The sequence below is a fragment of the Lepisosteus oculatus genome, chromosome 15 (assembly GCF_040954835.1).
Source record: "Lepisosteus oculatus isolate fLepOcu1 chromosome 15, fLepOcu1.hap2, whole genome shotgun sequence".
NCBI classification, from domain to species: domain Eukaryota; kingdom Metazoa; phylum Chordata; class Actinopteri; order Semionotiformes; family Lepisosteidae; genus Lepisosteus; species Lepisosteus oculatus.
This window is the reverse complement of record NC_090710.1, coordinates 19,210,689-19,224,111: the sequence shown is the minus strand read 5'-3', so window position 1 is coordinate 19,224,111 and position 13,423 is coordinate 19,210,689. Positions and strand designations below refer to the sequence as shown.

Here is a 13,423-nt window from a genome sequence, read left to right as displayed (position 1 = left end):
CATTATTAAACTGCACCCCTATGACCGACTACCTTTTCTGGGTACAAGTCATTTTAATTTGCTGCTGCCACTGACTGGAACATCCTGTAGAGTGAGCTGCAATTGTAAAGCCTCATATCCGAGGAGCATTGTAAGTGTTATTAAATCTTTTCTGCCTGACTTGTGCACTTGTTAACATCCTGTTATGTTATTTATATCTCATTAATTGCTCATTCTTTTACAGTGCTGTCTTCTGTGCTTCGTGGTGTGGCCTCTTGGCCAGGTGATCATTGTAAATGCAAATCTGTTCTCAGATGATGTATCTGGATTAGTAAAGGATAATTACTCATTTGTAGGCTGAGCATGCACTTTTAATTCTGCAAATCACTATTCAAGAGCAAACAGCACAGGAATTTAAACAATAGCAACTACATTCATCCTACAGTAGGACAAGGTCTACACAGGTGTAGAACAGAGGTCTCTAACTCTGATCCTGGAAAGTCTCAGACCAGCAGGCTTTATAGGTATCCTTCAAATAATCAATTTTAAACACATAGAATAATACAAATATGGTTAATTTAACAGGTGATGTTTTCAAGTATTTAGTTTAAAGATTATGGAACAAAAATTAAGATATTCTTTTGCCTTCAAGAACCAGTGATCCCTTCAATGAAACACAAATTACTGAATTGATCAAGTCCTGGAACAAGTGGTCCTGATCTTGTGCCAGATGATTTAGGGTGACCTGTAAGAATTACTGGATTGGGGTACTCCAGAATCAGGTGTGTCTAACATCCTACTGTAGGCAATGTTGGGGTTTTTTTAATGTTGTTTCATGGAATTAGTGGTCATTGATTTTCCACTGTGATGGAGTAAAATTCCTGAAGAGGATCTTCCTTTCCTCTGTGTCTAAATGAATGTCTGGTGTATGAGAAGCATTATTATCGGTATTAGCAGTATTAGTCAAAAGTGCATGTCAGATCACAAAAGGATGCTTTATTCCCTGCTGTACTTTCCAGAGAATCCTTCAGCTGCATCCACAGGCACCACTGCCGGAAGAACAAACTGCCTCTGCGGAAGCTGTTTTGCTGGGATCATTCCAGGAGCAGTCTCTTCCCACTTGTACCCAAGCTGATCTTTACAAAACACTCGAAAAGAATGTCTAGTGTATGAGAAGCATTATTATTGGTATTAGCAGTATTAGAAATGAGAAATATCTACCTTCTGAACTGGTGTCTTCAAACTGGTCCAATGTAAGTGCAACCTGTGATGACCGGCAACCTGTTCAGGTTGTTGTCTTGCCTTGATGCCTGTGTTTCTGGGAGTGGCCTACTTTTTGAAATGTCATTTAAAAACATATTGAAATGTCTTTAAATTTTAAATAAGGGATCTGACTTTTCAAGACAGGGTTTGAACAAAAGAAACCAAATTTGTTAAAAGAATATGCTTCCAAAAATATTATCCACCAAAAATACCCCCCATAAGGATTCCTCAGGGAGGGCACTGGCTGTTGCTCACCAAGTTGCCCAGCTGCCTGATGAGTTAAAGCAATGACTCTACAGATTTGCATATCTAAAGCAGCACTTTACCCAAGTTGACCCACACTTGATCATTGCAATGCGTTCAAAAGGCAAGTGAGCCATACATAGGACTGTAAATTCATCTTCCAAATGAAACTCTCTCTTTCATTGCAAGCCAAAACAGCTTGTCACCATCACCCACTGAACGCCCACATTTCCTGTCTGCTCCAGAAGCTCGAAAATCATTATTGTGCATGTGCTATAAAGGAGACTAGCCTTCTTGCGTCAGCACTCATAGCTCATGGTGTAGATCCCAGAAATCAGTACTGCATCTTGCAACACATTTGGTATAGTTACATGTCACATTCTCTAATAATAAAGAAAATAATGATACCTCAAGTTCATTAAACCTTACTATTACACCATGGATTATTTAAAATACATTGATATTACTATTTAGCTATTACTGCAAGAAACAAAGCACAATAGCAGCCGGTTTACAAATGCTACACTGACAGGAGAAGTCACAGCTTTTTGCCCTGGATCAGACAAACTCATGCATATTTTTCAAAATTAGAAACAAAAACTAAGTTTAAAGCCAAAAAGTTTACAATCTTTAAAAAGTAAGCACAGCAAAACTTCACAAGCAGCAAGAATTTACAGTAAACAATGTAACAAACAGGTTAATGCCATTTGGCCCATCTAGATCGTTTGGCTGATGGCCAAACGATCTTCCAAACGAATGGAAGAGATCAATGAAGATCTCTTCCGTTCGTTTCTTGAAGGAAACTATGGTATTGGCTTCAACAACAGGTATCTTGCTCCACTCTCCCACAACCTTTCATGTAAAGAAGTGCCTCCTGTTCTCAGTTTGAAAGTTTGGATGTTTCTACGGTTTCAGTTGTGTCCTCTGATTTGTGTGTCATCATTAATAAAACAGTGTTAAATGTAGAGCTAAACCATGAATAAAATGTAAAATTATCATGCAAATGTATAAAATTGCAAACTCTCCTAACGGTAGCTTCCACAAAGATTTTTACAGTAGCTGCTAAGAACCAAGAGATTGAAGACAGCTAGAGAAGAAATGCTGATCAAATCAAAAACAATAGACCAAATCTATAACCATATTCAAATAATGCAGCTTCAAACAGAACCTGGGACAAGGAGTGGAAATAGAATTAAAATGTGTGCGCAACTAGATAATGAAAGTATTTTACAGAGGGTTTCTGTATGTTAGATGTTAGATTACGTTTAATGTATCAGTTAAACTCATGCACAGTAAATTAAGGATATTTTCCCTCTGGTTGTTAAACTGTTCATTGGGTTCTTTTGCTACTCCACTACAAGCAAGAAGAATTCAAGCACTGTGATTTTTTCTCACTTGATGTTATACTCAGCAGGAAACTTCATTTTTAAAAGTCAGGGCTCAGCCCCTGTGTGAGTCTTTGGATTGATCTTGGACCCACTGTCTCTCTCTCTGTTGTTCAGGGAATCTCTTCTCCAGCGCACCTACTGAGCACCGTAGTGCTGTAGCTAGGACAGAGAAAAGGGCAGAGTCAGATTTATTTACAGAATCTGACTGTGCAAAAGTGATAGGCATTGAAAGTTCCCAATAAAACCCAACAGAGCGCCAGGGGAACAGTTAAAGTCGCTAGCTGGCTGCTGTTCAGCCGGGTGTTTTTGAGTGGGGCTGCAGATGAGTTGAGGTCATACTCATATGGTTGCTAGTGGCTTTAGAACCTGAGCCAGCCCAATTTCTGAGAGATCAGCAACGCATAGGGAATCCCAGTCACAGCCAGATAGTTACATGACCCGGGCTAGAACCCGAGATCAGAGATTTCAGCATGCACCTGGTAAGTGCTTTTACTGGTTTAGTGTCTCGCCAGGTCTGGCCTTCTAATTGAAAAGGAAAGACAGATTCAACCCCTTCATTCTATGAATTCCTTTCTGTACCTAGAAACATAATGAGGCGAGTTGTTCTGACTCCTCAGTTTGTGTTGAATCTGGTGCCAGTTTCACTTGAGACTGTCTAGGTCCCCCCTTTTTTTAACAGATGCGAGGTCACTGGTGCTTCAGGTGACCACTGGGTCACACAGAACGTACACGCATAAGGTAACAAGTGTTATGAGATTACCATGGTGTTATAGATAAAAACAAACCTACTGTACACAATTGTTGGATATACAATTTTAAATTGATTATGTGTAATATGTTTTTTACATACAGACGCATGTGCATGAGATACTGTTATTTTTGGCATCTGTAATCCTGCTATGGTGTCAAAGGCCCATACTTTAAAAGGATCTTGCTGGTTACTTTCCAGGACAAAAAGAAGGTATTTAGAATAGAGTGACTAGTGCTTAAATAATGAGATTTTTATACCTAACTTAACATTTCTTCAGACTTAACAATGTAGCTTCTCTGTATCACAATGATCTTATAAACAAATGAATAATGTGAATAAAGAGCCTTATAACTCCTATTAGTCTATAGATGACCTGTAGGTTACCATAGAGATTTAGGGCATTTCTACTGATACATTTAACCTGTTTTACACCTTTTAAACAGAGGCAAATGTTTTCAGTTTGAAAGCATGTGCAACACAGAGGTACGCTTTAGTTGGTATTTTGTTCTTTCGTGTAATTTCGTGTAAGTAATGGATAGAAGCTGAATACTGTTCTGATTCAAGTGAAAGCACTCTAGTCTGTTGTGTTGTGAGACATTAACGAACGCACCTGAAGAAACAAATGCCGCTCATGGAGTAAAGTCTAAGACTGAGCACTGCAATGGCGGAAAAGGGGGAATAAATATCCCGCTGCTAATGAGGCAGTTTAATTATGGGCTGGCAGTACTGACAGCCTGCCAGACCATGTTGTGGCTAGATGAGCCATTGATTGGGAGATTGGCTGCCAGCCGTGGTGTTGCAGGAGCTGGAATTATCACCTGCACGTGTGCAACATTAACAAGGCCAAACTTTTAGAAACTTTTCAGCATGGTTTTGTGGTTCTCCACCTTTTCCATAAACAATCAATCCCAATAAAGCCTCAAACCAAACTGAAACTTATTTATTTATTATTTGAAATAAATTTGAAATTTGAAATTTAAATCAGGCCAACCATAGGTTTTGTAGGAATGTGCCCTCAACCAGGTCTAAGGAAACGCAGGGGTCCCTGATCTCACTGTTGGGATACACTGCTCTAATTTACTTTCTTTTCCAGATACTCAAGATCCCACCAAGGGGATGTTACTGCTGTATCCAGGATGTATGCAGCTGTTGCTGACTACTTTTAAAGGATCACCATTATCCTAGTACCTAAGAAAAATAAGGTATGTGAATCAGTGATTATTGCCCAGTAGCACTCACAGCCATCATAATGAACTGGTTTGAGAGGTTAGCAATGTTACATATTAACTCTGGCTTCACAGACAATCTTGATCCACTTCAGTTTGGATACAGACATACAGTAATAGGTCCACAGCAGTTGCCATCTCCCTCGCAATACACACTGCTTTGGCTCATCTAAACAATATAAACAACTACGCCAGTTTACTATTCATAGATTATAGGTCAGCATTTAATACTATAATCCCATCCAAGATGGTCACCAAGACCTTGGACCTGGGCTTTAGTACTTCTCTCTGTAACTGGATCCTGGACTTCCTGATGGGCAGACTTCAATCAGTGCGGAGGCAACAACATCTCCTGCACGCTGATCCTCAACACAGGAGCCCCCCAGGACTGTGTGCTTAGTCCCTTGCTCTACTCCTTGTTCACCCATGACTGTATGGCTAGAAACAGCTCCAACTTCATCTTTAAGTTTGCTGATGACACCACCATCGTAGGTCTGATCACAAACAATGATGAAACAGAGTCCAGGAAAGAGGTTGAGCACCTGCTGGTATGGTGGCCGGACAACATCCTTTTACTTGACGTCAGAAAAACAAAGGAGCTGGTTGTTGATTTCAGGAAGCAGGGAGAAGGCCACGTCTGTATCCGTGGCTCAGCAATGGAGATGGTCAGCACCTTCAAGTCCCTGGGTATTCACATCTACATTTACAAACACAACTTTATACAGATCCACTATAGAAAGCATTCTCACTGAATGCATTACAGGTTAGTATGGCAATTACTCAGCTCATGACCGTGAAAAACTACAGAACATGGTGGAGACAGCTGAGGCCATCACTGGTACAGAACACCCTTCCATCCAGACCATCTTCACCATGTACTGCCTCAGAACGGCAAATAATATAATCAAGGATCAAAAACACCCTGGAAATGCACTTTTCTCTCTTCTTCTTATGGACAGAAGAGTTAGGAGTATAAATGCTTAGATCTCTAGGTTCAAAGGAAGCTTTTACTCCACAGCCATAAGACTCCTGAACTCCACCTCTTAAATCCTCCTGCCCCACTTACAATCCTCACTAAACACAAACTCCTTGAATTTTGTGCTCTGCTGCTATTCGAATGCTACTTCATATTATAGCTGCTACCGTGTTCCTGTCATTAAGAATTGTGATGTCCTTTGTCATGTCATTTTCTACATGAGGAGAACACGCAAGTATTTAATTGTACTTCGTGTACATTTGACAATAAACTTGAACTTGTAGGAAACAAAGGTTTTATTCACAAAGACTTAGTAACATTTTAACACAAAACAAATGTTTTGCTACCATATATTATGATGTAAAATCTATTTTATAATGGAAAAACAACTCAGTAAAACAAAACAGACAATAAATTAAGAAATACGTTATTAGAAATATATTAAACCTAGAGTAATTCTATAAAATCCTTTTACTACAGACAAACCTGCATACATAAAAATAATCACATTATGCCATTCAGTTAGCTCTTTCTTGATTTCAACATCACACCACAATTAAAGATGAAAGATCAAAGTAGTGTTTCTGTCTGCCCCCCCAAACTCAGCACCTGTGGGATAATTTTATTCCCAAACTCCAGACTTACAAACGTAAAAGGAAAAACAAATATTTGCAATTGCTGGATAAAAATACAAGTCTCCCAATAGAAATCCCTCTAAAGTTCCATGCTTCAGAAAAAAAGTGTCATGGAGCAGGCGGTATTATCAGTAAATCTCCAAGATGTTGTTTATAAATAGCAGGCTTTGATATGTTGCAGTTAAGAAGTTATAATGCTTCCAGATTGAAAGCTGTTATTTCATTTCAGTCTGAAGATCACATGATAAATTATTATTACTCACTGCACTTTATCACTGGCCATTGGACAATTTGAAAGGAGATCAATTTAAATGCAAAGCAACAGTGACCATATAGGCAGCTTAAAAAATGCCTTCCTTACTGTTCAATGACTGCAGTTTATTAATTAACAGATTAATAAAAATGTTCCTGTTGTTCTGTATGTGATGCTGCCTAAACCATTAAGAACACTACAGCAGCTGACAGTGCAATATCCTGGGATAACATGAAGCACAAATGGATTCTAAATGTGCCCCTAAAACAGGGAATTGTTAATAGATAAAATGATCCATCTTTCATGGTAATTTAATTGCCTAATTACTCAATCAAGAGAGGAATGAAGTTCTGAAACCCGAGGCCAATCAGTGGAAGAAACTGAGGGTCATTAGGTTGTAAGTGATAACGAAGCTCCACCATCGCTTCTCAAAAGAACCCCCAAGAGGTATTTTCCACCCTCTCGCAGAAGAAGCCAAGCAGAAAAGGTGCTCAGACAAATGTGGGTTTTAAATCCTCCTTAAAATTGACCACCAGATGAGACGTTCGGCGCAAGGGATGGGGAAGCCCACCATATTCACTCTCTGAGGTTTCGGAGGTGTTACTCTCGCTGGACTCATAGGGTCCCCGGAAACAGGCGTCGCAGTAAGGCCGGTGGTAGAAACAATAACTCTCTTCAGAGCTACTCGAGTCCGAGTCTGAATAGTCATACTGCTGCCAGTCTCCACAGAAGTCTTGTCTTTCCGAGGGCAAAGGTTTTGAGTGGAGAGCTGAGAAAGGAGCAATAGCACATTTACGGGAACACCCCGGCTCTATGGACAAGTCGCAATAGTCATCCCTGAGGCTGCGTTTGGCCTCTCTGGGTGGGAGCAGCTTTGAGCTGCAGGAAGTTGGTTCCTCCTCTTCCTCTCCTGTGGGCAAGGGATGGTGCACATTCTGCACAGCTGGGGTTTGAGGCGGTAAGCTATCTTTACGGTTATCAATTTTTGAGTCGTTTCGATGAAGGTCACTGCTCACCAAAGTCCTTGCACAGGGGGGCTCAGACCCTGGAAAATAGTATGGCGGAGGCCCACCTCTGGAGTTATGAAAAGGTGGTCTTCTCTTCCTCATGATGTAAGGTGAAATACCTGGAAAGCAATGCTGAAACTGTGTCCTGGAGGGAGACTCATCACACACGGGGTCCGACACCTTTCTCACCCGGCTTGGAGACCTCAGGGAGCTCACAGCATCGATGCTGAGATCCTGGAGGATCTCTTGCAGTTTCTCACTGCTGACATAGTTGTGCTTATTGACGGATGATTGATCCTTCAGAAAACTAGGGGCTTCTATTGCCTTGGTGCTGGACTGAACAAGTTGAACTGGGTTCAAATCACAGGGTGTCTGAGATTCTTTCTCTGTCATGTTGTTTGCAAGCTGCACAGCCTGATATTGCTCCTCCATTTCTAACACACAGGAGCTGGTGGGACTTTGCCTTTCGTGTTTTACTTCACAGTCATTATTTAGGGGACAATCTATCCTGTTAACAGAATCCGAAACAATAGTTTTTTCTGTTGAATCACGTTTACCATCTAGAATGTCATCTTTATCAACAGGAAGCTGTTCAGTTATCACCCCCATGTGCTCCACACCTGGACCAGAGTCTTCCAGTCTGACATTGATCATTTCAGCAGAGGCTGAATTCATTTTGTTAGTGGAATTCAGCTCGCTGGCCTCACTGGCCTCACTGGCACTGTTTGCTGACATCAGCCTCACAAGCTTTTCTTTAGCATTGTTCACTTGCTCTTGTAAGCTCTCAATCACAGCATTTTTCTGAAAAACAGGAAAGAAAATCACAGCATCATACGTAATAAAATTAAAATAATTAACACCTAAAGCTGGAAATCAGTAAATTAAATGTCTCATAGTCTCACTTACTTATAATGAGGTCTATGGTCTGTATTATTTTTGTTTTTGACTTTCACATGAAAAACGACAGTTCTGACAGGTTCTGGAATTTCCTAGTAACTTCAAATGGTAGGTGTGTTTACTGTATGTACAGTATTGATCTCTCTGTAGCAGTCTAGCACATATAACAGTAAATCATCAGCTTTTCATCAATACTTATTTTTTAGTCTAAACTCAACACGTACTTGTTTGGAATTGTGATATTATTTTTTAATTATTTTACAGTGTATTTTTAGTTACTTTAATGTGCTGTAAAATCTTTATAATGCAGTTCAGACCACATTATGCCACAGGAAAAAAAAAACAGATACTCAAATAATTGTCATCAGACACTGTTATTAATAAATGAAAGCTAGGCAAAATATATTCACTTTGCGGAATTTAAAGTTCTTTTTTTAAAAAATTAATAACAGATTTTCCAGTGCTGCATAATTTCTTACTAAGTGTCCGTTACAATTCAATTACTTAATCTTCAGCTTCCTTTCAGCATGATGAAGCAGAATTTCCAAAAGTGGACAACAGAAGAGAAAGAAAAACTGTGCTGGTGTCTGGGCCTGCTTGTGTTGACTGCATGTTTCTTACCTCAGTGAGCAGCCTCTTCATTGAACTGTTCTCCCCCAGCAGGTAGTAAATTTCCTCCTCGCTGTACAAGGACCGGAAGCTCCGGCTCGGACTGCTGAAGTATTTTGCCATCTGAGCTGGCGTTTGGGTAAGGTCGTCTTCAAACTGCTTCCACTGTGTCAGCTGAGGAGAGAGCTGGAGTTAGGGTGACAGTGGCTTTATGAGCACTGCCAGGTGGAAGAATATTATGGCGAGAGGAATGCTGCATCACGACCTGAGCACTTCTGCAGGTAAATACACTGATATGTGCATCAGAATTTGGCTCAAAAGCATTTAAATAACATTTAAATATTATAGATAAAAAACAAATCTAAATACATCTAAATGTTAATCTTCTGATGTGTGTCCAGCCCACGGGGATGAATATTCTTCTGATTTTCATGTCTTGATTCCTTGACTACAGAGCTCTCAGTTCTTAATTATATTATTTAACATTGTCTTAAACTCAAAGGGATTTGGATGTGTTTATTTTTAAAGCCTTCAGAACTGCAACAGACCAGGAACGAGTTTCCTGTCATGATATAGATGAGAGATCACATGTAAGCATTTGCAATTAATTTGCAAACAAGTGCAAATGTATATTAAAATATTCAAATGCACTTGAACCCAGGTCTAGATTCACACTCACTCAATACTTTTGGATACAGTCCATTATGCTAATTCCCTTTTTTCTAAAATTGCAATTTCCTTTATACTTTACCTTTTCTCTTATGAGTTTTATTTCTCTAGAAAATGCTAAAGAGGCTAAAGAAAAATGTTGATCATGTCATTTTTTAAAGGATATTCACAAAACTACTCTAAAAAGTTAAGGGTTGAGACAACCTTCAGACACCAGAAACAGATTCATGAAGAAATCATCCCACAGACACCACAGTGCACATTTCATTTTAGTAGATGGCACAGTGATTTACAAAACCATTTTTAATCATAAAGCATCTCTCTTTTTTGATGTGGTCTGTCCTGAAAGTCTTGTTGACGTCACAGATCCCCAGACACTAATTACCACTCTAACCAGTGTTTTCTGTTTCAACTCATCACAACATCCTCTCTTCCAAACCAGTATTGTCTAGTGTTTGATGAACAATTCATCTTCAACTTGTGCGTTCTAAATGAATCACAGGGATGTGATTTAGGAATTGAGATGCACTTCTTCAAGGAACAGACAACACCAGACTGTCCTAGCTTTGAATCTGGTATTTTTTCACTTGAGAACAGGCAGCCTTAGTTCTCCATATGATTAATGATGACTGGCCCGTCTTTATGAGTGCGAAACTCCCAAAGTGAATTCCAACAGCAGGTTCTTTGAATCAGAAATCAATAAAAGTCAAAGTCTCCAAGCTATTCTTCACTGTTAGGAAGGGATGGAAACGGAAAACATTATGATCAATAAGAAACGATCCTTAGTTACCAGTGTTGCCACTGAAACACTTTCCTATGTTCCTCTGTTCAAACAACCTGAACAGACGGGAGACGTTTGTGACCAAATTTGCTGTCAGCAGGAGGAGGGGAACAATGACTCCCACCAAGAAAAACGGGTGTTTGTATGGTTCAGCATCACGCTGGAGAGTAAGAGAGTGAACTTGACTAACACTAGAAGAAGCCTGAACAAGAGCTGGCGGTTGTGCTCTGCCATGCCGAGGCATTAACCAGCATCACCTGAGGCACGAAAACTAGGCAGTCGATGGTGACCGTGCAGAGGAAGATGCCCCCAGAGGTGAAGCTGTAGATGAGGTTTGGCCAGGAGTGGAAGAGTCGGGTGATGAGGATGGTGGCTCCGGCGGACACAGTGATGAGGAAGACCCCTGCCATGATGGTGAGGGACTGGTTCACCGGTGGGGAACTGACGTTGCTGGTTAAGCCTGCCAGGTACGTCCCGTACAGAAGGAGACTCCCCTGTGGGACAAATTAACACAGGGTGACACACAGGCAATGGGGATGAAACCCAGCATTTACACAAGGGCTAAAACCTGCTTCCCTCTTTGAGATGTTTAAGAAACAAAACAAAAACAAATCGCTCAGTCTTGCATTTGCCAGGCCTGTTTTGTCCCAGGGGAGATTTGTAACATAAGCAGCAACAGTGGTCTTTAAAGTCACCCCCATTAAAAAAAGATACAAGCATGAGCAATGTGGTAAAAGCCAGCCTCACAATAATTTAAATGTTTCTTCTTGGGAAATATGTTAATTTTTGTTCATTTCCTTAAAACTAGGCTACCCTGTCCATTCAGACACACCGGAAATTGTTTTAAAATTCCACTGTTTCTTTACACATATTACTGGATTTTGAAACATCTTAATTGGGGATATATGCAAGTAATAACCCAGGTAGAATGAGTCAGAATGGGTTTGGTATTAAAATTGAGGCAACAAGTTACAAAACACGTTTGCAGCAGCAGGGTGAAAGGCTGTTCCACAACTGTGGGCTATCATTGCATGAAGGCACAGCCCTGCTTTAATGAGAGACTTACAGTAGGGATTTACAAAACAACTCATTCTAATTAATCATTTTCACTTACATTTCATAATGATGGTAAGAAAACCTTTTAAAATTGGAAACACCAAATTTTCCTCATTAATCAGACCTACTTGTGAAGATTAAAATGCCTGAAGAAAGCTGTATTATTTTGCTTTAAAAACTCTCTCTGGACATGTATTTAGAACTGAGAGTCTCTGAGGGTAGTTTTTTTTTGTTGATTGGAAATAATTGAAACAAATAATTTGCAAGCTTTAACGTGACAGGATTAAACAGCACTAGCATCTTTATTTTAGGAAACTACTTTTAGACACAAGGTAAACTCTTTCCCAGCCATTTTGTAATTAACCTAAAATCATTAATCTTTTTTAAAGCTGATAGACAGGCTTTGCATATTCAGTTGTTGCCTTTGCTATTGTTTAAAGTGTGGACTGGTTTGTCATGAACAATCCACTCAGCAACTTTGCTTTAAGATGCTTGATAAGGAACTAGTACCTTGAAAAAAAAAAACAATGCCACTGAAACTGGGCTTCAGCCGGAATGATAGATTTTCATGAGCTAATCACATTTCGCAGGAAGTGTCTCAACTTTGTGTCATGGATATATCACTGTCTGACGTTTGTTAAGAACCGCTATTTTTCATGATGATGAGCAAAACAGCTAATTGTCTAAAATAAATGAGGAACAGGAAAATTCTGAGCTGTTTGCGAAACGCAGAGTGGGCATCACCGCCAGCTGGCTATTCAGTGGAAGAGAAATGCTTGCCCCCTGCAAAAAAGTATTAAAGTATTAAAGTATAAAAGTATACATTACAAAAGGTAGGCCAATAGACTGCAGTTTGAAGCACAGTATAATATATCAAAAATAAGTGTAATATCATTTTCTGATGACAAAATAAACAGAAATTTAAAAACCCCCACAACACACAAATTGGAAAGTAAACAGGTTGCAATAACTATTACGGGAACATCAAGAAGATTACAAAGGAGAGGAGGCTATCTGGACCGTCTATTTCATTTGGTTGTTAAACACGTAATCAATTCCAGGATTTCACCCATCTTCCAGGATGGTGAGGTTTGCACTTCCTACGGCCCTGGAGGTGACAAGAGACACCTCCGAGGACCTCTGCCAGAAGGACAGAGCTGGAATGGGCGGGATTGCAGTTTGATCACTCAGTACCCACTCAACGCCTTCTCCACACTCTGTCTGGAAAGCATTTGACATGACATGCTCTGCTTGAGTGTGATGAGCTAGGAGGGGAAAAGACCTGTGATTGGCTGCAGTATAGTTAAGAGTCCAAACCATGCTCTTCAGAGCCAGGAGACCATTTAACCCTGTGAGAACAGAAATGACCAAAAAGGTAAAACTGTAATTATGTGCCACAATTTAGATTGTTTATGAAGAGCATATTTGTTTTTTAAGTACTCAGTTGACCATAAAGGTGAGGAATTGAAAATTCTAAATCAATTTGAACATTTCATGTTTGCCCATTAAGTAAAGGATATTTAGCTGCAACAGAGCTGGGTGTATAGTCAGCCTGATACAGTATTGTCAGTAGCCTCTGAAGAGCATTCAAGTCCTCCATTTTGAGGTCCAGACTCTTGGTGTAGCAGGTCTTTAGGGTTGCACAGAAAGGCTGGTTAGACACTGTTCTGATCTGAACTGGCAGCTTCTA

General features: G+C 39.9%; 1 protein-coding gene across 5 annotated transcripts in view; it reads right to left on the bottom strand.

The window, feature by feature from the left end:
* Window positions 1-6,185: 6,185 nt before the first annotated feature.
* The window catches only part of gpr156 (G protein-coupled receptor 156), a 40,465-nt gene continuing 33,227 nt past the window's right edge, over window positions 6,186-13,423 (bottom strand). For 4 of the 5 annotated variants that reach the window (XM_015363705.2, XM_015363704.2, XM_015363709.2 and 1 more), the window contains 3 exons: window positions 10,935-11,171; window positions 9,240-9,413; window positions 6,186-8,522 (listed from right to left, as the gene is read on the bottom strand). In XM_015363705.2, the coding sequence (XP_015219191.2) occupies window positions 7,206-8,522; window positions 9,240-9,413; window positions 10,935-11,171 (1,728 nt within the window). In that variant the 3' untranslated portion in view covers window positions 6,186-7,205. The remainder of the gene's footprint in view (window positions 8,523-9,239; window positions 9,414-10,934; window positions 11,172-13,423) is intronic. The other variant, XM_015363706.2, reaches the window with a different exon arrangement.